This window comes from Ixodes scapularis, unplaced genomic scaffold (assembly GCF_016920785.2).
Source record: "Ixodes scapularis isolate PalLabHiFi unplaced genomic scaffold, ASM1692078v2 PGA_scaffold1__304_contigs__length_218370807, whole genome shotgun sequence".
Taxonomy (NCBI): Eukaryota; Metazoa; Arthropoda; class Arachnida; order Ixodida; family Ixodidae; genus Ixodes; species Ixodes scapularis.
In genome coordinates, this window is record NW_024609846.1 from 52,946,766 (window position 1) to 52,972,440 (window position 25,675).

General features: G+C 44.0%; 1 protein-coding gene across 1 annotated transcript in view; it reads left to right on the forward strand.

The window, feature by feature from the left end:
- LOC121835715 overlaps positions 1 to 25,675 on the forward strand; it is a 48,420-nt gene that overhangs the window by 17,153 nt on the left and 5,592 nt on the right. The window contains exons 3-5 of the mRNA XM_042290164.1: positions 16,977 to 17,098; positions 18,124 to 18,207; positions 18,781 to 18,943. Coding sequence (XP_042146098.1) covers positions 16,977 to 17,098; positions 18,124 to 18,207; positions 18,781 to 18,943 — 369 coding nt within the window. The remainder of the gene's footprint in view (positions 1 to 16,976; positions 17,099 to 18,123; positions 18,208 to 18,780; positions 18,944 to 25,675) is intronic.

Here is a 25,675-nt window from a genome sequence, read left to right on the forward strand (position 1 = left end):
TCCACTGCGGATCGAACCCACGACCGCTTGCGAAAGAGGCAGACATTTTAACCCCTTAGCCACGCTACAGCTGCGGAAGTCACGTTTTGACAATTCGTTTTATACGAGACTTTCGGACGGCACTTAGCGCGGAGTACCGTCGGTGGAGTACCGTCGGACGGCACTTGAACGCTCGGCAAAAGTGCCGTCGGACAAAACTGTAGTCACTACGAATCTTCTTTTGCAACAGGAGTGACCGACGGCACCGGGCGAACGAAATTGTAAAACACTAGCTGTTTCTGGATACGCGACGAGCACAGGCGGCACGTCGACACACACCAGCGAGTACACCGCCGAGCCGCCGAGCACCCGACTACTCGCACACACTCGCCGACCGACCGAAGTTTCAAAATGCAGTCGGTGGCATCCAAAATAAAACGTGTTTACATAAAAAAAACACCAAAAAGAATCCGAACGTCTGTAACATCACTGGTCGCGCCCTTCGGACCTCAAATCGGTGCCGAAAATACGCACCCAAAAAGCACAGAAAGTAGAAATCGGGGTGGCCGCGGAGGGAGGGAATCGCTGGATGTCGCGTGCATTGTTTTACTCCTCGGGCTCCCTGCAGCAAATATAGTTTGTTTCACGTCATGTGCGAGTGTAGCCGAAGTTACATGGACGAGCATGTTACACGAACGCTTGCACTACACGAACCCCCGTGCTTGGCTGCTTGGCGGCAGCGCTGAAATCCCGGTACTAGGTCTTGGGCGTCTGCTACTCTCGCACTTCAAGTGAAACAGAGTTTATACAGTACGGCGACCGCGCATAGGCCTTTTTTATATTTTCGTTTTTTTCACGGGCCACCTAGGCGAATGTTCAATTCGCTTTTTAGCGCAGGAGAGTTGGCTGTTTTGTTAATATAGAAGTTCAAGGAAATGAGCGCTGGAGTGCAGTCAGCAGTGCCCGAGTGTGCCTCGTATGTTTTCCTTAAAGGGCTGCTCTAGAAAACCGAATTTTCATAAGCTTCAAAATGCTGAAATTACGTTAAATAAAACGATGTTCCGGAAATGAGTGGTGCTAAGTGTATATCGATATGGTGACTCTGGTCGACGATATGGCGACGCACGATGTTGCGAGTACGAGCCTGTATAAGCAGGTGTACACGAGTGTCTGCCTTCAATTGGATGGTATGGAGTTTAACAATCTCAGAGGAAAAGGCTTGTACCATACGACACACCCGATAACGTAGCCGAAGATTTGGAAATGCAGGTCGTCGAGCCGTCGCCCAATCTACTACAGTCTGAAGAAGTCTGCTGTCATGAAAATACTATAGTTGTAGTGAGCGCAGAAATGGTAAGCGGATGTGGAGCACGAAATCCGCATTCGGTACAGAACGTCGGTGCAACTTGCTTACTAGATGCGCTTCCGGTTGATGCTTCGTACTGGCCGAGTTCGAATCTGCCAAGTTCGGTGCAAAGTGAAGGACCGACAATTTAGGAATTTGAAACCAGTAGGGTCGCCGTCGTTCCTTGTTTGATTTTGGTTGGCCGCGTGACATCCACCTAAAGAAACTCCTTAAGTCTCAATAGACGTCGCCTAAGCTCATTGTCTGCAGCCACATCGTACAAAAAGCATTTCTATCAGCTTGAGTCCGATTCAAGTTCAACTGTCCTGTCGGAATTTCAGCTTTCCACGCATCATCTTCGAAGGATCTCTCTTGGAGTCGGCCAGATGCACTCTACCCCACATCTCGGACAGCAATGAAGCATCCAAACTTCTAGCACCGGAATGCGAACGAAATGAAATAGCCCGCGAATAAGCTGATAATAATAATACTATTAGTAATAGTAACAATAAAAAGAAAAGAAGACCTACGCGGTCCCAAAGACGCGACTTCCGGCGAGTCCCTCCTTCCGACCGCGTCGACCTCGTTTGGAAAAGTGTAACGTCACAGATACCAACGCCTTTCGAAAACGCGTGACGTCCCAGTGTACCTCGTGAGCCCGCCTGGGCGGCCTGGTTTATATTTAATAGTTTTGCTAAAAAAAAAAACAACGAAAACAAATTTCGTTTTTGGCGTGTCGGTGGCCTTTTAACGCAGCACCGCGCTTCCCACGCATTCCAAAACTTTCTAAAACTCACTTATTTTGTGGTTTTTAATGACGCTCAGCGGAACCGTATCTTTATCTTCAATAATCAATTGAGAAATATCAGTTAATTATACTACTTATCGTGACAATTATCCGCCTATATTATGTCCCCCTAGCCGTAAAACTTGACTGTACAGACCGCATTAGCGTAGATTTCATCCACTGTCAAGTAAAAAATAAAATAAACTCGCTGCCTTTTTGAGCAGACTGGAAGTAACTGGAAACCGCTTTGCTCGTGCCTATTGACGATAATCAGAAAAATGCCACAACATGGTAACCACACGCGGTTTCCACTCTTGAGTTTAAACTTTCGTGTACGCCATAACTTTTTTGGAGGCATGCGGTTTAGAGGAGCTCGTTTTAGCGAACGCCGTTTTACCGGCCCCAGTTTATCGAATCCCTTTATAGAAAAACCCAGTTTAGCGAAAATGGCCATGAGCCTCCTTTTTGCGAATTCGGCCGCCGCGAATCGGCGTGTACGGATAAGTCAGATGAGTTAACATTTCTGTAATGAGGCACCGCAGAGTGTCGGTGCGAAGCGGCGGGAACACAGCGGGGGGCCTGAATTAGCACGCACACTAGTGATACACGCGCGATGTAGGAAAGCCTCTTTTTTTTTTTAAATAGCGCCCCCTTTTCGATAAACGGCTTTTCTCTAAACTGAGGCTCCGCTTTCTCTAAACTGTGCTTTGATAAAACGGACCCGTTCTCTAAAACGTGCTTCGCTGAAATGGCATTCGATCAACCGTACTAGACCCATAATTTTTATCCCATTCATCTCTGAGTCGCTCCTACTTCCTTGGCGTGAAATATTATGTGCACTCGCTATCAATAGTCGCTTATATCTATACCGCCCCGATATAACTAGTCTTTCCAGCTTCTTTTTTAGGGTTACTGCCAAATATGTCGCAAGCCTTTGTCTAACTTAAAAGGTTTGGCATTGTACGTCGATTGGACGTTGGACGTCGATCTTTCAAGAAAGATAATCGACGAAGTTTGATTTTTTTAACAGTGGCCCCGCTACAACTCACAAATTTTATTTTAGAAAATAAAAATAAAAAGAATAGTTCATAAATAATTTTAGGGAATGATGACGAATGTTTTGCGCAACATTCGATTTCAATTTCTGCGCGAGCAAAGCGGAATAATCGTGCAGTTGCACTTCTGTTGAACACGTTTAAATGCTGAAGAAGTCGAACCTGATCGAACTTGAACCTCGACAGGCGCGTTTGGTAAAACTAATCTGATTTAGTGAGAAAAAAAAAACTATATTAAGATTTATTACAGCCATTAACATGGACATTCACATTGATTTCTCAAGATCAACAAAGGGCCAAATACATAGTCATGACATTTATGGTTTCTTATCATTTTTAAATATGTTGAATTGAAACAGGCCACCTTACGTGGAGTCAACGCTAAGGGCAAATTTAGTTCACGTTTATAGACTAAAAAGTGATTTAGATAGCTTCGAGTTTGAACAACCTTCGCCTGTTTTAGTTTCAATCTTAAACAATAGCAGAATAAAAAATGTTCATATAAGAATCGAAGACGGCAATATGAGACCCAGGTGCACAGTAAACGTTATTATCCATGCATGCAGCTAAAACAAATAAAATGTTGGGGCTCAGGTCTGTACAGCCATGCACTGACTTACCTGTGCCGCTTCAAAATTGTCTTGTAGTATTTCCGATCTATTTCTTTTTTTCAGTTAAATTGTTGGCATGTTTATAGATATTCGGAGTACTTTTAATACCTGATTCAGTACCCTCTCTTGCAGAATAACAGTAGCTTAGAGTGTAAGACTTGGCCAAATTAAAATACCCCCCTGTAAATAAAAACTCTACCTGTGTAGTGTAGTTACCAAGTTATTCCGCGGGTGTACACAAGTGGCCTCTCAAAACACAATCTCCCTCGCTATTATGAATCCGCAAAGAATAGTTTCTCGCAGTAGTTCGCTTTGGTATGCGCAAGGTCGCACTAAAAATAGCGAGAAGCAGGCTTGAGATCTAAGAACAAGTGAAAGATAAAATACTATACTACGTTTATTTTGTCGCCAATTTGAGGGTTCGGGGATGACTAACGTGTCACTAGAAGACATGTCTTTGTACTAAATTTACTCGACGTGTGACGCCATTTATATACTCGTAGAATGAATAGCATAAACTGGTTTGAGGAAAGGCAAAAAAAATCAGTACACGAAAAAGAAAAAAAAAATACAAAGATTTATAAGGAATGCGACTGCTTTATTATTTTTAAATGTGAAATTTTACCACTAGTCTGCGTAAATGCATAGTCATACCTGGAGATACCGTGGACGTCTGGGAGCGCATTCTGTACTAAAGATGCACACCACCAGCGTGATCCGAATGAACTGGGTCACAATAAAGAAACGCGCGAAATGTGAAAGTAGACTAAGTTTCATCAGGAGAGGCAGCAAGAAATTAATTATGTATCTTTGCGCAAACACTTAGCGCTACGACGATGATTGCCAGAACTTTGACATGTTAATACATACTAGTTTTTGTGTTATGACACCGTGTCTGTTTCGTGTACAACGTTTATGGCGTCGAAATGATCTTAAGACCTTGCTCAAATATTGAAGGAGCTACGAAAACTTTTATATTTAGATGGAGTGTTTTCAGCGTTAGGAATGAATGAAGCCTGGATGTAATTAAATTACAGAGAATGATAACGCCTATTCAGTTCTACTAACTCAATTACGACTCTGGTTTCCAGGAACAAGAACCCAGCGCAATGGGCGACAGCCTGCTCAAGGTGAGAAGAAAAAGGGCCGCGTCAGTGCAATATTATTCAGGAGCAGCAAAAATAAACTGCGCATCCAAGAAAGCTGAAACCACGTGAGAACATGACGGTAGCGGTGATGACAGAATGCTAAAGTTTGAGGACATGGCGTGATCTGGATCGAAAGATACTAGTGAAAAACAATATTTTTCTATGAGCCGAGGTCTACCCAAGCCTACACTCCATCTCACTAAAACAGTGCAGTACAGCCAAAGCTACAGGGGAGAGAGCGTATGCCAACCTGTTCAAGAGGAGGGAAAGTAGGAACGGAAAAGAGAGCCTGGGATTCCCCCGTTCCTCCTTTCCCTCATCTTGAACAGGTCGGGTTATACTCTCTCCCTTGTAGCTTTGGCTGTACTGCACAGTTTTAGTGAGACGGAGTATGGTATTCACCAAAAAGAAAAAAGAAGACATTGTGGGTGCCTGTAGCATTAATTGTAATAATAATAAAAAAAAAACTTGCGAACGAAATTTTTTTTTAGATGTTTTTACGAAACAAATGCTACAGCCCCCAGAATGTCATTTCTTTGTGTGATGAATATCAGGCGTAGAAGGACTTTGCCCTCGTATTTTTTATTTTTTTTTTGCAGGTAACGTCATGATCCTAAACTTTCCAATTTTGTCATCACCGCTAGCGTCGCGTTCTCACAGTGTTTGAGTTTTCTGCGATGCGTAGTTTATATTTGCGGGCCGAAAAGCCGCGTTTCGTTTTCTCGAATGAACTCTAAAATATCCGATCAAATGTGAAAAAGACTCGATCAGGGGGACCTTCAAAAGAAAAGGCGTTCTGAGCAGATCAGGATTGTTTTATGATACTACAGTATTTTTTATGACCTTGTGGTAGTTCAAAATTCAATTCCAGTGGTCGGGATGTTTTCCCATGTTCGGTGGAGGAGTTCAAACGGGTGATCAAATTGTCAAAACTCGGTATCTGTCAGCCGACGAGCTTTACTGAAGTTCACGCCAGTCAATTTAATTTACAAACGTTACATTATAGACAATTCCTGGCAAGTTTATAAGCAGTATGGATAATGCCTTCCCTCGGTTTGTTATTGCAAATAGAGGAGTGCCATGCTTCGCTTAAAACAAAACGTTTTTATGTCTTGTACGGAAACACGGAACATATGTTCAAATCTCGTCTATATTGATTTCCTATTCAGTTAAAATGCCCGAACCAATCACCGCGCTGTTCTCACAAGATTATAGCCGGGAAAAAGTAGTATGTTTTTATTGTGTCGCCTTCAACCCTTTCAGCTTGCAATGGCCCGCCACTGTCTAAAGAAGAACAAGAAGAATTAAGGCCAATTCTGCTGTAAGTTCATAGATGTGTAGTAGTATGAGAATTCAAATGAAAATTAACTATTATTTTTGTAAACTTCGTAATACGATTTACATTGGAAATAACGGACAAAGAAAAACGCACTTTAATTTTACGAGGCTATAGAAGTTTTCAGTGTGTCAGTTACTCGAGCTGCCACCAGTCGGCGCGCCCTCCGCGCGCTTTCCGGGCCGCCATAGCCGACCTTCAGTTTCTCGCCATTGCTCCGCGTTGTGTGCTACACAGGCCACTACCAGAGCTTCGTTTTCGTCTTCTTTTACGTTCCGCGTTGAAATTTTACATTTTCTTTAGGTCTTTTCAGTATTCAGGACGTTCATCTAATCATTTGATATCTATATTTCGACATAGCTCTTGTATTTTCTTATTTATGGAATGGAATCGGACAGCGAATGGATCGACGATACAATGTTGTGAGGCTTCAATGAGCATGTAAGTTCATCCCATTCTTACGTTTTTGTCGCTAATAAAGGGCAGTTAACACTATACACCAACTCATATTTACAAACAAACCGGAGCGCCCGAAGCGCCCCTAGAGGACGCCACCGGCGCCGCGCATGCGCGATGGGGGTGTGGGCAAAAAGCTCGCCGTCGCCCATAAACAAACCATTGAAATGCGATGTTGTCGGCGTTGGTGTGAATCCCCGCGCTCTTCTTGGCGTTGAAATTGTTGATTCTATGTCCTCCTAACGATGTCTGACTACTTGAGCGGCGTCAGCGAAATTACCGAGGCTCGTTACACCGCAAAACTTCGCGTGAATCATCTGACATGCGGCGATTCATTCCGCCTGGACGCCGCAGAATGTACGCTAAAGCCTGATTCACATGATGAGATTTCGCTCGCAATTTTCAGTAGCGACGTCGCTCGGACTGCAAAAGCGTGAACCGTAGCTGAGATGTCGACGTCGATACTGAAAATCGCAAGCAGAATCCAACCAAGTGAATCAGGCATAACAAGTCGGTGATGGCCACTGGTAACAATGATCAATATCTCCTTGTATCTACTGTTTACGTCCAGCCTGCTTACCAACCTTCAAACTTAAGTCTTTTGAGGCCTGCACTTACTTCTTATCACAAGTACCAGGCCCATGTTTGGTGTACGGGCCGATGTCCTCTAAAAGAGCAGACGACAAGCAGAACCGTTTGAAAGAGCAGACGACAGTTCCAACGATTAAGCGGCCGTTTGAGCTTGAAGACGCACTGAACGTAGTCCGCAGGTGGTCCGTACAGCTTGACGATTTTCCGGCGCTCATTTTGGAACAAAACAAATAAATGTGATGACCAGAAGTATCCGTGAATTAAACTCAAAATGCTTCCCGCCCAAGCAATCGTGGTCCGACGGCATCTGGTTTTCCCTTTTCACGGCACATATCCGCGTTCTCGGACGAACCGAGCGCATGAAAACTGACCTTCAAACCTTTCTCGACCCTTTTGGTACAGCCCCAGTCGCAGCATTTTGACAAGAAGGCAGGTTTTTGTTTGGTTTCTTTCAAAACAACGCAGGAATACACGTCTCACATGGGCACTTCCGCCTACAGCCCCGGACCGGAAGTGCGTCTGACGCGCCACCACCGCGCCGTGACGTAACAGAGATGAGTTCGTGTATTGCGACATATGTAAATTTCAACTGACGCAGTAAGGCTATCGCAGTCGTGCTTCTCACTGCATGTCCGCGCTGGTTTCCGTAAAGCCGACCCGCATGTAAGCGATTTAGCGTGCGACGAGCCGAGCGACGGAGATTTCTCACTGTTGCCCGTTGGATCGCTCGGTTTTGGGATTTCGAGAAAACGTCGCTCACCGTCTTGGTCGCTTGCTCCGTCGCTTCCATGCGGTTTGTTTCGTCGCGTGACTGACCGAGCGACAGCGAAGCGGGTCGCCGTCGCTTATCTCCTCGCTCGCCAAATCGCTTACATGCGGTTTATACTCAATTAATTTACGAGCACACAACATTGAACCATTGGCGCCTCGATATTAAGTATAGACTGCATGCAAGCGATTTGGCGAGCAACGAGACAAGCGACGGTGACCAACTTCGCTGTCGCTCGGTCAGTCGCGCGACGAGGCAAACCGCATGGAAGCGACGGGAGCAAGCGACCAAGACGGTGAGCGACGACAACAAATCTCCGTCGCTTGTCGCCGACTCTCGTCGTCGTCGCCACCGCTCGTTTCGTCGCACACTAAATCGCTTACATGTGGGTCGGCTTTACGGAAACGAGCGCGCACATGCAGAGAGAAGCGCGACTGGATAGCCTTACTGCGCCAGTTGAAATTTGCATATGTCGGAATGGTTTTGACTGCCCTTTATTAGCGAGAAAAACGTTAGAATGGGATCAACTTACATGGCCTCTGAAGCCATAATCGTGTATCGTCGATCCATTCGCCGTCCGATTCCATTTCATAAATACGAAAGTACAAGAGCTGGTGTTGAAATATAGATGTCAAATGATTAAATGAAATCCCGAAATATCGTAAAGATCCAAAGAAAACACACAATTTCAACGCGGAACGTAAAAGAACACGAAAACAAAGCTCAGGTAGTGGCCTGTGCAGCACACAACGCGGAGGAACGGCGATGGCGGCGCCCATGAAATGTTGCCTGAAAGGGTCTATGAGCGTTCACGCGGGATTCACTCTTGAAATAATCCTTTATTGAATTTTTTTTCAATATATAGTGAGAAAAAAAAGTAAAATGTTCTTAATCCTGCGGTTTTGAATATGCGCAGATATGCTTCCAAATAAACTAAAACAGGAGAGAGTGATACGCAATTGCTAAAGCACATAGTGTTAAAAGATTAAGCGTTTCCATCAGTTTAGCTGAAAATGTTTTCTTTTATATACATGAAAGGATTATTTCTAGCTTTTTCTGAGAATCATTAATAGCCGAAAAGTAAGTGTTGTCTCATAGCTCTGTATCGCATAATTTCTTTCCCCTCACTAATGAAAAGCAAACAAACAAACAAAAACTAAAAAAATTACTATGCACGGTGGTTTTGTTTTTTACGTCGGTGCATTTCGGAACCTTTTGCTTTGTACTGGTGTGGCAGAGGAATACGTAGCTTATGCCTGCAAATATTAACTAACGGTGTTCACACACGTCTGAAATCATTAGGAAGCCACTATACATGCCCAGACTGCTAGGCTATCGCAATGCACCAAAATAAAACTTTCAAAGAGTTATTGATTCCGGGTCGGGTTTACGAATAGGCCTAACACTGTGTTGCTAAAAAAAAAAAAAAGTGATGCGATTTGTTTTTATGAGTGTATACAGGGTGTTTCACGAAAGGTGGAAAATTCGATATGGCGAAAACTACTCGTCGCACCAAAAAAGGGCTTGTGTCGTTTTGGTCCTAGGCCAGGGGCCTATTTAGGAAATATTTAAATTGTTAATTATTTTAGCGGAATTATTTTTTTTAAATATTGAGTTTAAGGGCATGGTTTCAATTATAATCTTGCTGAGCCTCATTGAAAACCACTAATTCAACAAATTGCAAAACGATAGAAGGCACGTGTGGTATTTTATGGCTTTCTGAAGAACCACACAACTTCGACGGGTTTTTAGGTTTCGGTTTGCAATCGGAGTGTTTCTCGGCACCGACGGCACCGCACCTCGTGAAGAAATGTTGCAACCAACCTCTGCTTTGCTGTCCTTGCGCAACGCAGCAGAGGCTGGCTGCACTATTTCTCTACGGGGTGCGGTGTTGCCGGTGCCGAGAAGCACTCCGATTGCAAACCGAAACTTTAAAACCCGTCGAAGTTGTGTGGTTTTTCAGAAAGCCGTAAAATATCACAGGTGCTATTTGTTGATTTCGTGTTTTTTCGATGATGCTCAGCAAGATTCTATTTGAAACCATGCCCTTAAACTCAATATTTAAAAATATTAATTACGCCAAAGTAATTAACAATTTAATTATTACGAAATTTAATAATTGTTCTGAATAGGCCCCTGGCCTAGGACCGAAACAATCTAAGCCTTTTTTGGTGCGACGCGTAGCTTTCGCAATATCGAATTTGTCCACCTTTCACGAAACATCCTGTACATTCAAGCAGCTTCTTTCTGTCTTGGTCAATAACTTGTGAACCTATTTGTTCTAAATTGCGTAATCTTTAAGGAAAACATTTGATTCCTGTATCTAATAATGACAACCGTGCCAACGGCCAATATTAATATGTTACTATTATAAATTACCTGTGTTGACGGTTCTGTCTAGGCGCCGCACTGACGTCTACAATGCCTTCGTGCTGGGACCATCGCTGGTGACTGTTTTGGGAAGCCTGTGTAGCCTCCGCGTGGGACCTGCTGGAGACAGCTTCAGAGACATGCAGGCGTAAGCGGTTGTGGCGCAGTCGATCGTACTCAAAAATGCGAATGCCTGGACCAGCTTTCAAGTGGTCAACTCTGTCAGAAGATAGTCAATCTGTCGTTGTAGTTATGGGCCCTGGGTGACACTATGATTGCTCTCAGCTCTTATTACCTGGCTGTCGTCTTCGCCAACACACTGTTGTTGGAAATTGGAACACCACTGAGTTGAATTTCGATCCTGTTTGTCTTCCAACAAGCAGCGACTCTGAGACGTTAAACATTTCTCAGCATGCAGGTTAAAAAAAAAATATATATATATAGATTTGAACAATCTTTTTTTACAGCGGAGCTGTTAAGGGCCAGTTTCCCTAGAATCGTGTCCACCAGCAAAGAAATGATGATACCAAACTCTGGACAGCTGCCGCCATCTATGAGCGACGCCGGCAACCTTTCTTCACAAGAAGAAGAGCATGAGCGGAGCGAGCAGCGATGTGCTCAGCAGCGCGAACCGTTCCGCAATAGACTACTTCCATAAAGCCCTGCATGCAACACGGCGCGCGTTGCACTCTGGGAACTAGTTGGCCAGGGAGGAGAGTGGTATGGTTTCGGTTTCGATCGACACGTCGACAAGAGGTCACACACAGAGCATGGAATATTACCGGATTATTATCTCATGCTTTCTGGTCCCGAGAGCGTCATTTTTGGTCTCTAAACTAACCTAAATGGCCAGATCTCGAAGCTTTAGCACAAGCCCGAGACGTATAGCTTGTCTTAAAGCATACTTGTTGTATTTTTGTACTTGAGCCTTTCTTTTAGCGTTTCGAGGTATGTGGACAAGCCAGTGCTGGGAATTTCGACGCTGCGAAGCTCGGGGATCTTGCTTGTGTGCGAATCAGCAAGCTGTAGCAACCAATAAGTATGCATACATCGAGCTCGAGCCTTTACATTAGTATTTTTGATCAGTTTGTTTCGTGCGTCTATAGACGAAATATAACTTTTTGCGCTTACTGTTTTTCTCAATGCGTCTGAGTATGCGAGGTAAATCTCGGAGGCGCCATTGAAAAGCTCCATTTGAACATACTTCTCATCTGTTATCTGTACTGCCCCGCAGCACTGCACGAAGTGAATTAAGTTTCCACCCGCTTACATTCCACTAACAGTGAACATCGCGTATGGGCATAAAGTTATCCTGAAATAATATAAGCACATTCGCACATACAAACCGTTTTAAGAAAGCAAAAGTCGAGCACTTGTGTGAAGAATGTCGCACCGTTCGCCGGAAGTGCGCCGGACGGGCATGAACCCCTATGCGGTGCGCCAAACGAACGAAATTATTCAAAGCGCATTTCACGGTTGCTAATGGCTCTAATATTGGTTATGTTTGTTTGCTTTCTTGCTGACTGTGTATGCCGAGATAATTTCAGACACACCTTTCAGGCACAGATCTTGGGCGTCAGGGAAAGCTCGTCTGAAAAGGCTTAGTGCGGAGTAGGGGACGCTTGTTAGGGCCTCCGTCGTAGCAAGCCGATCTCAGTGTTTGCGAAAACTTATACCTTCTATCAGCATAAAATTTGAGTGGGAGATATGTGATGACACGAGGAAGACATCATAGTCACTTTTTTGCAGTAGTGAGGTCGAATTTATTGCGTTTCCTTAAAAAATCATGCGCCAACGCTGGGCTCAACTTTGATAATCCAGTGAAGATGCGGCTTGCTTTTCGTCCAATTAAGTAACAAGAAGCGAACGTTTGGCCAACAAAATACGTGTAGGGCTCAAGGTGACCAAATTTCAGTTGTGGTTCACTGGTACTATACGGGATTACTAACAATGAGCTCAAAGATGCACTCGTGGGGTGAGGTGACTAAGCCATGTCTTACTATGTTTGCATACGCACGGACAATATCCGGTGTTTCGGGAACCAAAGAAAGTGCCCCGGTCTTCGTTTTGTATCGCTCGAGAATGAGTGTATTGTACATTCGTAAAAAGTCAGATAATCGAAAACGCAATCAGCGCGTTCGGTTGTGGCGTGATATCATGATATGAACCTGCTCACTCGAAACCAGAACTGAGTGGCCAACTAGTTCCCAGAGTGCACTGCGTGGTATTTTGCCGCGATGGGGCGCGTCGGTTTTGGAAGAAGTCCATTGCCGCGAGGCCGCTATCGCCTAAAGTTCCACTGCGTCGAGCGCTTCAGATTCCCTTGCGAAAAAAGAGCAGACCGCTCGCCTGGAAAGCCACCGCCCAAAAAACAGAAGCTACGGCTCCACTGTTCTTTTTTCTTCACCAGAGTAGAAAGGCTGAAAGTATTGGCTAGCAGAATTTCGCCAACGGACCAAAACCTATGTACTTTGTATTTGCAGTTGAAAAAATACTTCTAAACCTTCTTAGGGTTCCACCAGTATCAAGTCTAGCGTCTGTATCATTTTCTCTTAAAAACCCGACGACCAGTTCGCGCTTTCCACTTTCCCCCCGCTTCCTCCTCTCCGTCTTCTACGCTGTCCACCGCTGCGTGTTTCCTCCTCCCCCAGGGTGAGGAGGATCTTCTGCCTTGCAGAATCTCGTATGTGGTCGTCGGCCTTTAAAGCATGTCATGTGCACCGATGAGAGTTTTCACTGCTTACGCCACAGTCACTAACTCAATAGACTCACTGTGGAAGCCCCTCGTTTCTACAGTTTTATTTGAACGAAATATTTTTTTTTCACAAATGCTTTAACAAATATGTAAGAAAGCGACAATGCATAGTTTGTTATAGGAGCACCCATTAAACCCTTCAGAATGTGTGCTACTGAATGGGTTCTAAAGTTATTTGTTGCGAGTCACACTCACAATTGCTACAAATTACAACTTAACATTCTTGAGATGCTTTTTCATGCTGGGGCACCCACTTAGCTTCGCGGTTCCCCTTTTCCGAGGAACGAACATAGTGAACGCATTCACTGCATAAGTGCGCAAAATTTGGAGGCTGTGATTCTGATCTAGAGATGTAGTACTAGCCGTGAACGATGGCTTCTTCGTATGTATCCAAGTGATACGTCCAGTAATCTTCAGACTAATATCTTTGTTTAGTACAAAGTAATCTTGAGACTAATATTGTCGTTCAGTCCAAGGGGAAGGGGTGCTAGGTTCTTCTCTTTTACTAAAAGAATTGCTACCTTTGGCAACTTGCCCGGTTGTTCTAACAGATATAAGCCACTCGTCAGAAAAGACATCCTCCTCCCACTCTGGCGTGTGGGCGCGAGGCCCGTTGGTACGTTTCATGTAAAGTTTTGTGTTGTGCTTCCGATTTGAGTGCGGAAATTTGAAGACCTCGTCTATAGTTGTGCGCAGAGAGAGCCAACGAAAGGTTTTCGCGTCACCAAACAAATTCGTTGAATTGACTCTTCAGTTACCAAGATGGGCTTCTGGTCAAAATATCCATGGAGACGAAATGTCGATCGAGTCAAAATATACAATGGGTCACGTGAGATGCGTGTCGAAATGTCCACCGAGTCAATATGTCGATCGAGGCGAAATGTCCGATAAGGTCAAAACTCCCACCAAATCAAAATGTCCATCGGGTCCTTTTTTTTTTTTTGTTTATTTGCAAGTCTCGGAAATTCAACAAAATACACTCCTAAAGGGATTGAACTCGAAACCCAGAAAACAAAAGTGATTGAAATCTCCGAAACCGCAAAATGCGCAAAAAGTAAAGTGGTATTTGAAACTTTTTTTTCACACATACACGTTCCATGCCACCCTTTTCTCGGTGTTTGACCAGTTGACCCAGTGACGAAGTGTCGTATAACGAATTCCCCTATGTGACCAATAGCCCTGTTACGATTTTTCCTTTTACGAATTTTCTTTCAACGAGCGCCCCACCTCCTCCGCTCCGTCAAGTATGCAAATATGTAGGATGGTCACTCTGCTGTGTCCGGGGGCCTTGTCGTGTGGTGAAGTGTAACGTTGTTTGAGGGAACAATGTGGCATTTGTTCTGGAGCTCTATTTTAAAAGTTTCTGCTACAAACGGCATCATGAGCAGCTCGTTCACTTTCAGCCGAAGCTAGCGCGTTAATGTTCCAAATTTCAAAATTAGTACAGGAGCCAGAAAATCGTTGCCCGTCATTTGGAGCCAAGAAGGTATTCTCGAGTTCGTTCTTTTTTAAATCTTTGCCTTCACATATTCCTGACATTATGTCATCAAAATGACAAAACTTCTACAATATTTGTGTAGCAATTTTTGCTCTATCAACCGATAGGTACCACCAATATACGGGCCAATTGGAGCGGGTACAACCCTGTTTTTCGGAGCGCTAACATCATTCATATTTGCCAAAACGTAACTCCAGCAGTTCGATACCGGAGACCGTGCATACAGTAAATTCGAGTTTTTTTTTGTTTTTTTTTTTGCGAATTTTTATATTTGGCGAATTAAAAAAAAAAAACAATGATTCGCGGGACCAGATGTTTGTAATTGTTTTTAAATTACTAAATTTGTGAAACTGTAGTCAGCGAACGCGCCCTAGATAGTTTGGCATTGGCTTTTTTTTTAATTGTTCAAACCTTTTAGAACTTTTGGCACTCTTCTCTGAACATTCGGCATTTTGTGCAGATCCCTGGGCACGCTCTTGTGGAGGTTGAGCTGGCAGTAACTTTTGTTTTAGTTTTTGAATGGGAAAAAAGCTGCTCTTTTCTAAAACATCCGGCACAGGAAAATATGGTTGATCAAAAAAAGTTAAAAAGTTACTTAGATTTGCACGACTTCTCAGATTATGACCGTTTGTGGAAGAACGGGTATGTATGTACACCCTATATGTATACAAGTGAGTGTCAACACCAGTGTTAAAATAGGAGTCAATAATGTAAACTGTCTAACGGGTACATTAGAACGAAATGTCAATCGAAGCAAAAAATTCATCCAGGTCAAACGACCATCGAGACGAAATGTCCACAGGGTCAAAATGTACAATATTGGACATTCTGGCTGGATGGACATTTTGTCTCGATGAATATTTTGACCGGGAATCACCAAGATGAATAACTTTGATAGCTTCATATGCACTGCCACGCGCTCAATGCAGGCACCAATCGCCCCATGGACAGATGTCAGCCTCCGCCTGGTTGGTCATGACCGTGCCAGGTTCCCTTCTAGCTGCGATCGTTTCTGGCATCTACGTCTACCATTCCCTAATTAGGCCTCAGTGAGTGAAAAGTGGATTTTACTCTCATATTTCTTCCAATGTTTTTATCCGATTCCCGGGGCAGATTTGAACGAGTTGAAACCAATTGGCTTTGGCTTTATTCTGGAAGCTTTTTTCAATTGATAGGTTATAAAAATTTAGAAAAAGATGAAGTTGAGAAGATTAGTCTTTTTTTCTCCTCCTGCGTGTTCATACTTTTTTCCCACAACCTGATTAATAATGCATTTTATGCAAATATGTCTTACTTTGAGCCATTATTTCACCTTGTTATGTCTTTGATAATAAAATCTTTAAAAATATAATTTGATATTTTTATGTAGGATAGATAAAATATTCTATAGTTTGCAGGGATATGAGCTATTAGACTTGAGCGGAGTTTTAAAGGGGTGGTTGAACGACGTTCTTTGGAATGTTTATCACTTTACACAAGCTTACTGGCACTAGTGGGCCTCGAGGATACTGCGCGCATCGCCACTGGCCAATAAACTCCTTTTTTTGCGGTGTAATTTTAAGGACAAAAGCGAGCGTTTCCATTCAATCTCTCCTTCGCGAAACTTGATGACGTAACTGGGAGATCGCAGTATCCTACAGTGACAATATTTGAATGCGGCTTATAAATTGGACCCGAGCATTGCGTGGACACTCAATTTGGGCTCGTGACAATCGATGGCTCGAAAAGCATTCGGGTAGTCGCCCGTGTCCGATCGCTGCAATGACGAGAATAGTCGAAACATCACAAAGTCCGGAACTCAGCGCGTGTCCTGTGCCTTGCCAGCCCAAGCGCGTGGCTATGATCAACATTGGCGGCATATAATCGCCTCTAGACCACGTGGTTCCTTGTTCTGGCTGCGAGTTGAAGGGGTGAACTCTGCTCGTTTTTCTGTAATTTTGTCTGTGACTTCAATTGCGCGTTGTGAAAAAACGAACCGGTGTTTCACAGGTCCTTAACGTCAGGGCGCAAAGTACACAAATCGTTGCATTGCCCCTTTAACAAGATCGCAGATATCTATATTTAAACCGAGATCCAGTACCCCTATATACTCGATCTTGCTAATAAATTTGATATCAAAATGAAATTGCCGTCACCTCAGAAACGTGGACATTTTCAAGCTGCCTGGAACGAAACAGCCGGGATTAAACATTAACTTTGTTCTCAGTTGAGTGCGCGATGCGAAATGTTAGAGATCTTATACTTGAGTCATCTTCAGCCGATGTTTTGCGTAAAAGGAACAATACAATTACAGTATACTTATTTATTTCAAATGCAGCCAGACGGAGGAAAATTTTCACGAGCAGGGGGCCATCATGATCAACGCCCGAAGGAAGCTCCGAGGACTGGAAGCACCAACGTAAATATTGCCAGGGAAAAATGAAAGACGCTTACAATTCCCTGTAATGACGAATTAGAGCACAGCTCATGAGGAGGAGGAGGGGAGTGTAAGGAGAGGAGGGTATGCCCCTCCTCCTCCGTACTCTCTCCTCCTCCTCCATCTTCCTCTCCTCGCCCTCCTCCCTCTCCCCTTCTAGCATCCTTCTCCTCCCTCCACCTCCTCTCAATATCCTCCCTCCTTCCTCCCCCTCCCTCCCTCCTCCCTCGTGACGCCACTCGTGAAGGCCGTGACCTTCAGGTGACCTTCACTGTGAAGGTCGTGACCTTCACGAGTTACCTTTGTGACGTCACAAGGGTCACGAGTGACGTCATTATGGAAAACGTCCCATAATACAACGCGCGGTTACGCCGACGGCGACGGCGACACCGCTCAAGCCAGAAACAGGCGCCTAAGAGCTGCGCTCGAAAAAAAAAAAGAAATAGGAACGAAATTTAACCCTTTTCTGAACCAATACCGATCATTTTTTCTGTTCGGGCTGCCGGTCTCGTTTAATTAGATGTGATATTTTTACCACTTTGATGACTTCGTGCGGAAATGCTGTCGTATACGAGTATAATCGCGTTATTACACCTACCTACGGTTCCGCTTTTTTTTTTTTTGCTCTTTTTGGTTACCACGAGCGATATTGAGGCTAGTGTTTCTTTGTTTTGAATCACCTTTATTGTATGTGAACATTTGAAAAGAAATACTGACCCTAGAAAGCAGCTCTTTAGTATAAATTTGGCCATGCAATGTTTTTCGTTAAAATTTTATATATATTTGGGTTCGGCGTTTTGTCTTTGGCAGTAAGCAATCCAAGCTAGAACTATTACAAAATAGTGCATGTACTCTATTTCTCGTGAATAATAACAATAAAAAGGTCCAGTTCAACCATTTTTTTTGTACTGACCTACGTGTATTTAGTGTGTAAATGTTCCGTTACTTTCGAATCGCCTTAGTGATGCGATAGAAAACAGCCCGCTGGTACTTACATTTCGTTGCAGAATGCTCAGCTCTTTGTTCATCTGTTACACGATCTTCTTCATCGCACTGTACGGACGGTTCGTCATAGAAGGATTACGAATCAAGTAAGCGTTCTCGGGTGTATTGTAGTAACGTATCTGAGGACACATGTTTCAAAAAGTGCGGTAGTTCACAAGAAAAAAAGGAGGAACTCCTAAAATTCACTAGTGTTTTTAATCTTTCTGTCCTCTAAAGTTTACAGTTTTAAACCAAAAATGTTGCAGGGAGGTTTGTCAGGCTCCTACCTTTGAGCGCAGAAGTTTTCGTCTTCAGAAAAGTTGAGGAAGGTGGCGGGTCGGTTTAAGTAAATATTGCTCAAAGTTAATGCTCTATATATACGTAAGTAAGTTGGCCGCTTTCGAGCAGAATCGGCGATTCAGGTTATCTTCTGCAAATCACAATTTTTGCTTTCTTTGTTGCTTACACAATCTTAACTAGCTTCATGACCCGAATAAGACATTGTAATATGGCATCATTGCAGTGTGCATCGACATCTAAAAATGTGTTCTGTTTTTTTGTTTTTTTTCTGCGCATCATTATCCAGGTAATTACCTGCTCATAGGCACAAAATAAAAAGCAAATCACGATGATAATGGTGATAACATAGTGGTCGCATTAGCAGATCTCATAACTTCCAGGGAAGCACTTCTGACGGGGCTCACCATCGGTGTCGTCCTGGGAACAGTAGCGAGCCATCTATCCGGAGTCTCCCACCTTGCGGCGGCACAAATATGGAGCCGACTTCCATGGGGGATTGTGATCACCTTTGGCGCTGTGCAGGTTACGTCCAAGGTTGTCGAGGTGAGCCCGACTGTCCCCCACCAGTTCATGCGCTATCGTTTACTTCCGCAGTACTTTGTCTCTGATGGTATACCCCGTTTCCCCTTTAGATGGACCGCGGACGGCACTAAGAAGTTTTCGTAGATTGGTTTCCGCCGTCCCGTACAACGCCCTCGGCAGCGAAGACGCTCCTGCGCATGCGTGCCGCTAGCCTTGTCCACAGAGTTCTGGATATCGTAGCAGGTTGCAGAGAGCGTTGCGGGGCAACGGAAACTATCTACAAAAAAAAAAAATTCCTGTTACAAGCCATTGGAGCTAATCTAATGCTCTTTGATGTGCCGCGCGTGACCTTCGGAAGGGGAGCAGTGACGCGCGGGGAGCATAATCACGTGATACGTTCGCAGTGCCGGATTGGCTGGCATGACTCGTTGCGCCCGCTGCTGTCAATTGAAATGATCAACAGGAACGTACATTTTCAGGGTATCTCGTGCATGAAACCAGCTCTCTTACGCGCTTTCCTCTCGGGAACAATTCGTGTTATTATTTCCTCCTGGTGGTAAAGCTAGTTTAAAAATTGTTGGGTGTATGTTCGATTGTGCAAAGGATATTCACTAAGTTTTGCTTCCTGATTTGTAACTTTTGTATTTAGTAATGGAATCGAAATATGTTACATAAGAACGAAAGTTTGGAATCTTCTTTTTCCCGGGAGGTTTTTAACGGAATCCGGACACGCCAAAAAAAAAAAAAAAATTAGGTAACTATACTACTATAGGAACCATTTTATATATTCCTATAATCCTGCTAAATTTGTTTGGAAACAGCACGATAGTTTTGTGAATAGATCTATTTATATCCGGACCCTCGAATTCGCAACCGTTCGAAAAGGCCGTCGTGTCTGGAGGGCTGGTGACGTCACCAGCCAAGCGCGCGGCGTCGCCTCGCACGCACTCACAGACTTGGCTCTCTTGCCGTCTCGAGCTTCAGCTTCCTCGTGTACCTTTTGCGTTTCAAGCATGCGGTCCGTGACGGTTACGTCTACGGCATCGCTCGCTTCGTCGAAGTCTTTCGCAGTGATCGCAGCAGCGATGAGTGATTTCTAACAAGAAATGTTGAAGGTCGTTCATTTTGACTGCGACCCGCTGGCGACCACCTCCAACGACGGCGAGTCACGTACGAACTCGCCCTGGTCGCCGTCGTCCGGGATAACCTTGCAGGCACATGCGGGGTGGAAGGTCAATGGGCTTGGGGCAAGAGCGAGAATAGCGTTGGGTTTGCCGAGTTGAGGGAGAGGTTTTGATCGTTCCGCGGCGAGGCGAGCTTGGGCAATCATGGGGAAACCTAGAACGAGAGACCGTTCATGATCGCGTGGTTTATGCCATGTCACTATGGTTGGATGGATGAATATTATTGGCTATGCCATTTGTAAGAGGCGGCAGCTTGCGTCACCTAGCGTAAGAAAATGCTTTCCTCCCCCACTTAAGGTGCAACCCCACCGTGCATGACGCTTTCATGTTTTTTTGACGGCTTATAACTTTCTTTCTATGTGTCTTACATTTATAAAGTGAATGTCAAATTAAAGAACTGTTTTTCAACGATACTTTAATGTCTCGATATTACGATTATTTTCAGTGGTTAGTAATTTATTTAGCTTTTAGTAGACCACAGTCTTTAATATTGAAAATTTTATTTCTCGAGTTATAACGTCCCATCGTCCACGATATTTTACGTGAGCGTTCGGATGGATGTAATAAAGTAAAAAAGTAAGCAACGAAAAGTACAGATAATGTATATTTTAAAATAAAAAAATAAAGTCTAAAATGGTATTATTTTATGGCGCTATAAAAACGGAGTCACGTCAACTAATCAAAATAACGAGACATTAAATTATGAAGCATCCTTCGATATTACAATTTCCAGAACTTTCATATTGATATATTACGCGTTAATAATGTTATAAGACCTCAAACTTTTCCCATTCAGTTACGGAAAATTGTAGTTTCTAATCATAAAATACAGATGGCGACACGTGTTCAAGAAGAGCTTGATGTGCATTTTCCGTCGTGTGCCGCTTGGAACGCCACGTTAAAGACAGAAAAAGCGCCAGATGTCAGGGTGTCAGATGCCTGGATGCTCGCAGTGCGCGAGCCAGAAATGTCAGAACAACAAGCGCGAGGCTGCGGGTGCACCACAGCTACTTTTGCGCGCGTTCTACTGTGCGTCGGTTCACATGCCCGACGCGATCCAAATGAAATGGGCGCCATGAAATGTATTCTGCCATCTCAAATTCCGCCACGCATGCGAAAACATTTTAATGTTTCTATCACTTGCAAAAATCATTTTCGCAATCAAACTATGCTTGTCGGAATGGTTCGGCTATATTATGTTTCAAAAACCACCTCGGTGGCTCTTAAGTAGCAATGATATTAAAACAAAACACAGAACATTAAATCGTCTCGGTGTCTCTGAGCCAACGTGCTGGCCCATGAATTCATATTTGTCGGATTTAAATATCGGCCGAGGTGCCCGCAATCCGACGGAGGCCAATCTGAGATTTCGGTTGCACATCAAAAGATCTCCAGTTAGTCAAAATAAACAAGCATTTTTTTTATTAGGGCGTGTTAAGTGATTTTTGTTGGTTTGGCTTGTGAGAAACTAAGATCTGAAAATTTGATTTCCTTTACCTTAGTTCGGAGCGCAGCCAACGCTACGGGCTGATGAAGCCACTGAAGCATCGCCAAGAGAGCGAGGTTAAGCTGTTCGTTCTCTTTCTGTGCCTAGGCGGTCGGGCTAAACTAGAGCCACTAAATAAGCTACGCTTTATACACATCTTGGTTGTTAAAATAATGGTTTTCGGTTATCTGAAGCTTTATCTGAAATCACAGGAAACGGTTTTACGTCCTCCACAAATGTTTAAACAGTTCGAGAAAAAGCAAAGCAATATTACGTGAGCTACCTGACACCGAATGCTGAGGAAGTCGCACTTTTGAATCATGACGATCGGCAGTTGCGTTTATTTGTTACTAACCAACAAGATGGTGGCGCCCACAACAATATCGGGGGAGAAAAGTGCCGATACTCTAAGCGTAGCTCATTTGGTTTACCTCACATGCTAAACCTAAAGCCCCCCTTCCTGGGAAAAGTGGCGCCATTTATTGTTTTAGAAATGCTCGAGGCACGTGCCGCGCGCCACTTCTGGTAAATTCATGGCGTCTGAAATCTAGCTCTGTGCTGCGCTGTGCCGCCACGATCTTCCCAAGAGCTGCACGTTGCACGTGCCTCGTGCATCGACGAAGCTTGCGCTACTTTTGAAACATGAAGGGGCGTTAGCTAAACCAAGTGCGGTGGGGGATCGTTAAAGGAGCGATGCAGCAATTTTTGTACTTTGCGCAAATACCGCTTAAAACGGATCCCTAACGTTAATGACCTATGAAACACGCGTTCGTTTTTCACCCCACGCAATAGAAGTCCCAGAAAAAAATTAAAGAAAAACGAGCACCGTTCACCCTCTCAACTCGCAGCCAGAACAAGCGGCCACGTGATCTGGAGCCGATTATATGCCGCCAGTGTTGATCATAGCCACGCGCTGGGGTTGGCAGAGCGCAGGACACGCGCTGTGTTCCAGACATTGTTATGGCTCGCCTGTTGTCGTCGTTGCAGCGATTGGACACGGGTCACTACCCGAATGCTTCTCGAGCTAGCAATTATCACGAGCCCAAGTCGAGTGCCCACGCAATGCTCGGGTCCAATCTACGAACCGCATTCATATATCGTCACTTGGGTGTACTGCGATCCCCACGTTACGTCATCAAATTTTGCAAAGGAGAGATTGAATGAAAATGATCGCTTTTGTCCTTGAAATTACACCGCAACAAAGAAGTTTCTTGGCCAGTGGCGTTGCGTGCGAATATCCTTGAGTCCCAGGTGTGCCAGTAAGCTCGTGTCAAGTGAAAAATATTCCAATTGAATATCGTTGCACCGCTCCTTTAACCGAGTGTGTTGTGGCACCGCAGACCAGAGCACGTGGAGAAATGCTCGAGCGCGAGCTCCGTTCAGGGCACGGAGCTCACGCTACAGAACCTGTAGGGGCTAAATCCCCTCGATGCCGTTTGCGCTGGTCTTTCATGTAACCTCAAATGGTGCCAGTACACGAGGCCCGTCTCTCAAGCAGCCCTTGGAGGCAAATGGCGGCGCAGCACTAAAATGACTGGCCCCTGAAAGAGATTGGCGGTGGAGCACCCACTCGGTGGTACGTGCCTTGCGCGTTTCCACAACAATGGTTGGCGGTACTTGTATAAAAACGCTTTTATCAAGGGGCTTTAGCAGGGACCCTGGGTTCAGTCGCCTATCTGAATCCTACCGTCGTGCGATCGTGTACCACATATACTGCGTTAATGCACGTTAAAGACACGGAACTAACAGTTGTACAGCACTTTTTATAATCTTCAACGGGTAACAATGTCGGCCTACGAAACTCCTGCTCTCTAAAAAACTAAAAACTAATTCTGAATGCTCCGTTACATTGCACTTTAATGTGTGTTCGCGTGTTCGCGTTCTTTTTTTTTTTCCATATCTTTGATTATGCGGTTCTTGCTTATGAAACAGACTGTAGTTGTCGGACTTCTGGAAAATATTATATAACTAAGAAAATGGCACGTGAACGCGAAAGAAAAAAAAAACTACATATAGGCGCACTTAATAAAAATAATTGAAATAATAGAATTGATTATAATTGTGTTTTCAAAGGTTTGAGCGCACCAAAGGCTATGAAAGCAAGCTCGATGCATTGGATGGTGCGCTTGTTCACTGGAAGTGTAGTTCAGGGTAATATGCTCGCACTTGTATGTTCCGCTTCGCTCGCACGATAAAATCAAATACTCTACTGGTAATGTATTTAGTGAAACAAAGCTACCTTCTGCATATGTGCAATGCCCTCAGTTTTCGCGTGATTACACAGACGCTTGTTTATCATTATTGTTTTCGTTTCCCACTGCGATTCATTTCGTGCTTTTTTGTGTGATACATGCCTTAGATACCAAGGTAACCCAGGAGCATTCTATTTCGCGGATTGTAAGAAAAACCTATGCAACTAGACATGTGTTCCACGATCAATACAAAATATTCTATAAGCTTCACATGTGACCGCTGGCCTGAGTTAACGTTGTTGTTTGTCAAAAACAATTGCGATTGTATGAAATCACGTGGGAAAAACTCGTTCTAAGCACACGACCGTTAGCATGCAGTGAATATTCATAAATTCGCGCCGAGATGATTGGTAGCTGTCAGCGGGTGGAGTTTTTCTATCAACCCAGAGTTAGAACGTTTACTTCTTTCTGTTGTAAGCAAACAGGAGACAATTTACACCAAATCTTAGGGTAATAAAGTACTATAAACATTCAAACATTACTGCCTGAGCAGTATATCCGTGGAAGCTTTAGCTTTTGATGCACGCTTAACTTTCGATACGCTCAACGCTAGTGTAAAATGTAGCGCTGTTTCAGTCTTAATCAGCGTATCATGTGCGTGCTTACACTGCATTTTATGCAACGTCAAACTCTACCCGTTTGCATCTTTTTCATTTATGCACATCACTACTTGCGCGCACAAATCACCAAATTAGGACTGGTGCAGGATTCACAAAAAACATTTACAGTTTTTTTTTTTACCGCAAAATAAACTACGCATTGCCTAACGTTCATTCTCCGCCCAAAGGTAGTGCTACGTCACAACAAGATGCCAAAGTTTTATTCCGAATGGACACCTTATTCAAAAGTTATAAGTGATTTTCTGAAAATTCTCAATGGGAAAATGGAGCCCGTTTTTGCACGTTTTCGGTTTCTGGTGCCATAGAGCCTCATGTATTCGAAAACTACGTCGGCCGCCATTTTCCCATTGACCTTTTCAGAAAATCACTTTTGTTTTTAATAAGGTATCGGATCGTGCTCAAGCTTTGACATCTGGTTGTGGCCTCTAGCGCTACCTTTGGGCGGAGAATGAGCATCCGGCGATGCCTAATTTATTCTTGCGGTAAAAAAAAAAAATTCTGTAATTTGTTTTGTAACTCACTGTACATTGCTTAAACTCTGTGCAAACGCTATCCACAGACCCAGAATCTTTGCCTGGCCAGTCCTGCATTTATCACTGGATTCGTATTAAAATTAATTCTTATAATTTATTGCTATGAATGAAGTATTAACCTCGGAATTTTTTTTATTATGACTCCCGCACCGGTTCTACTTTGGGTTTACCAAACTCAACATCGAAACCTGAGTGTCAATTTTTGTGTTTTCCAGCCTCGGTGGTTTTGGTCAAACTAAACACCCAGGTATACCTAAATGAGACACCTGACCGATAGTTCATTTGTTTTGATATTTTAGGTAGTTAATTCCTCAAACTAGAATTTTGGAAACCCATGTCTATCACGTCATCACGTTTTCCTGGAAACCCACAAAGAGCCAAACACAAGCACGACAAAAGGGCGGCCCGCCTTATTGCCGCCCGCAGAGTTGGGAAAGCAACGATCGGTCACGAACTTCTAGAAGATTCGCGTTCATTCCTGCACCAGACTTAACTTTCGTCCTGCTTTCTTGTTCTTGAAAGTGCCAGTTCATCCTCGCCCCGAGCATGTGACACTCGAACCTTCTTTGCCGAACTTCCGAGATAGTGACGCACTGTAGATAAGGAGCTGCCCGCGACATTGTCGAGTCAGTCTCGCTCTCGCTCTCTCTTACGCTGCCGAATCGCCGCCTGGTTTCT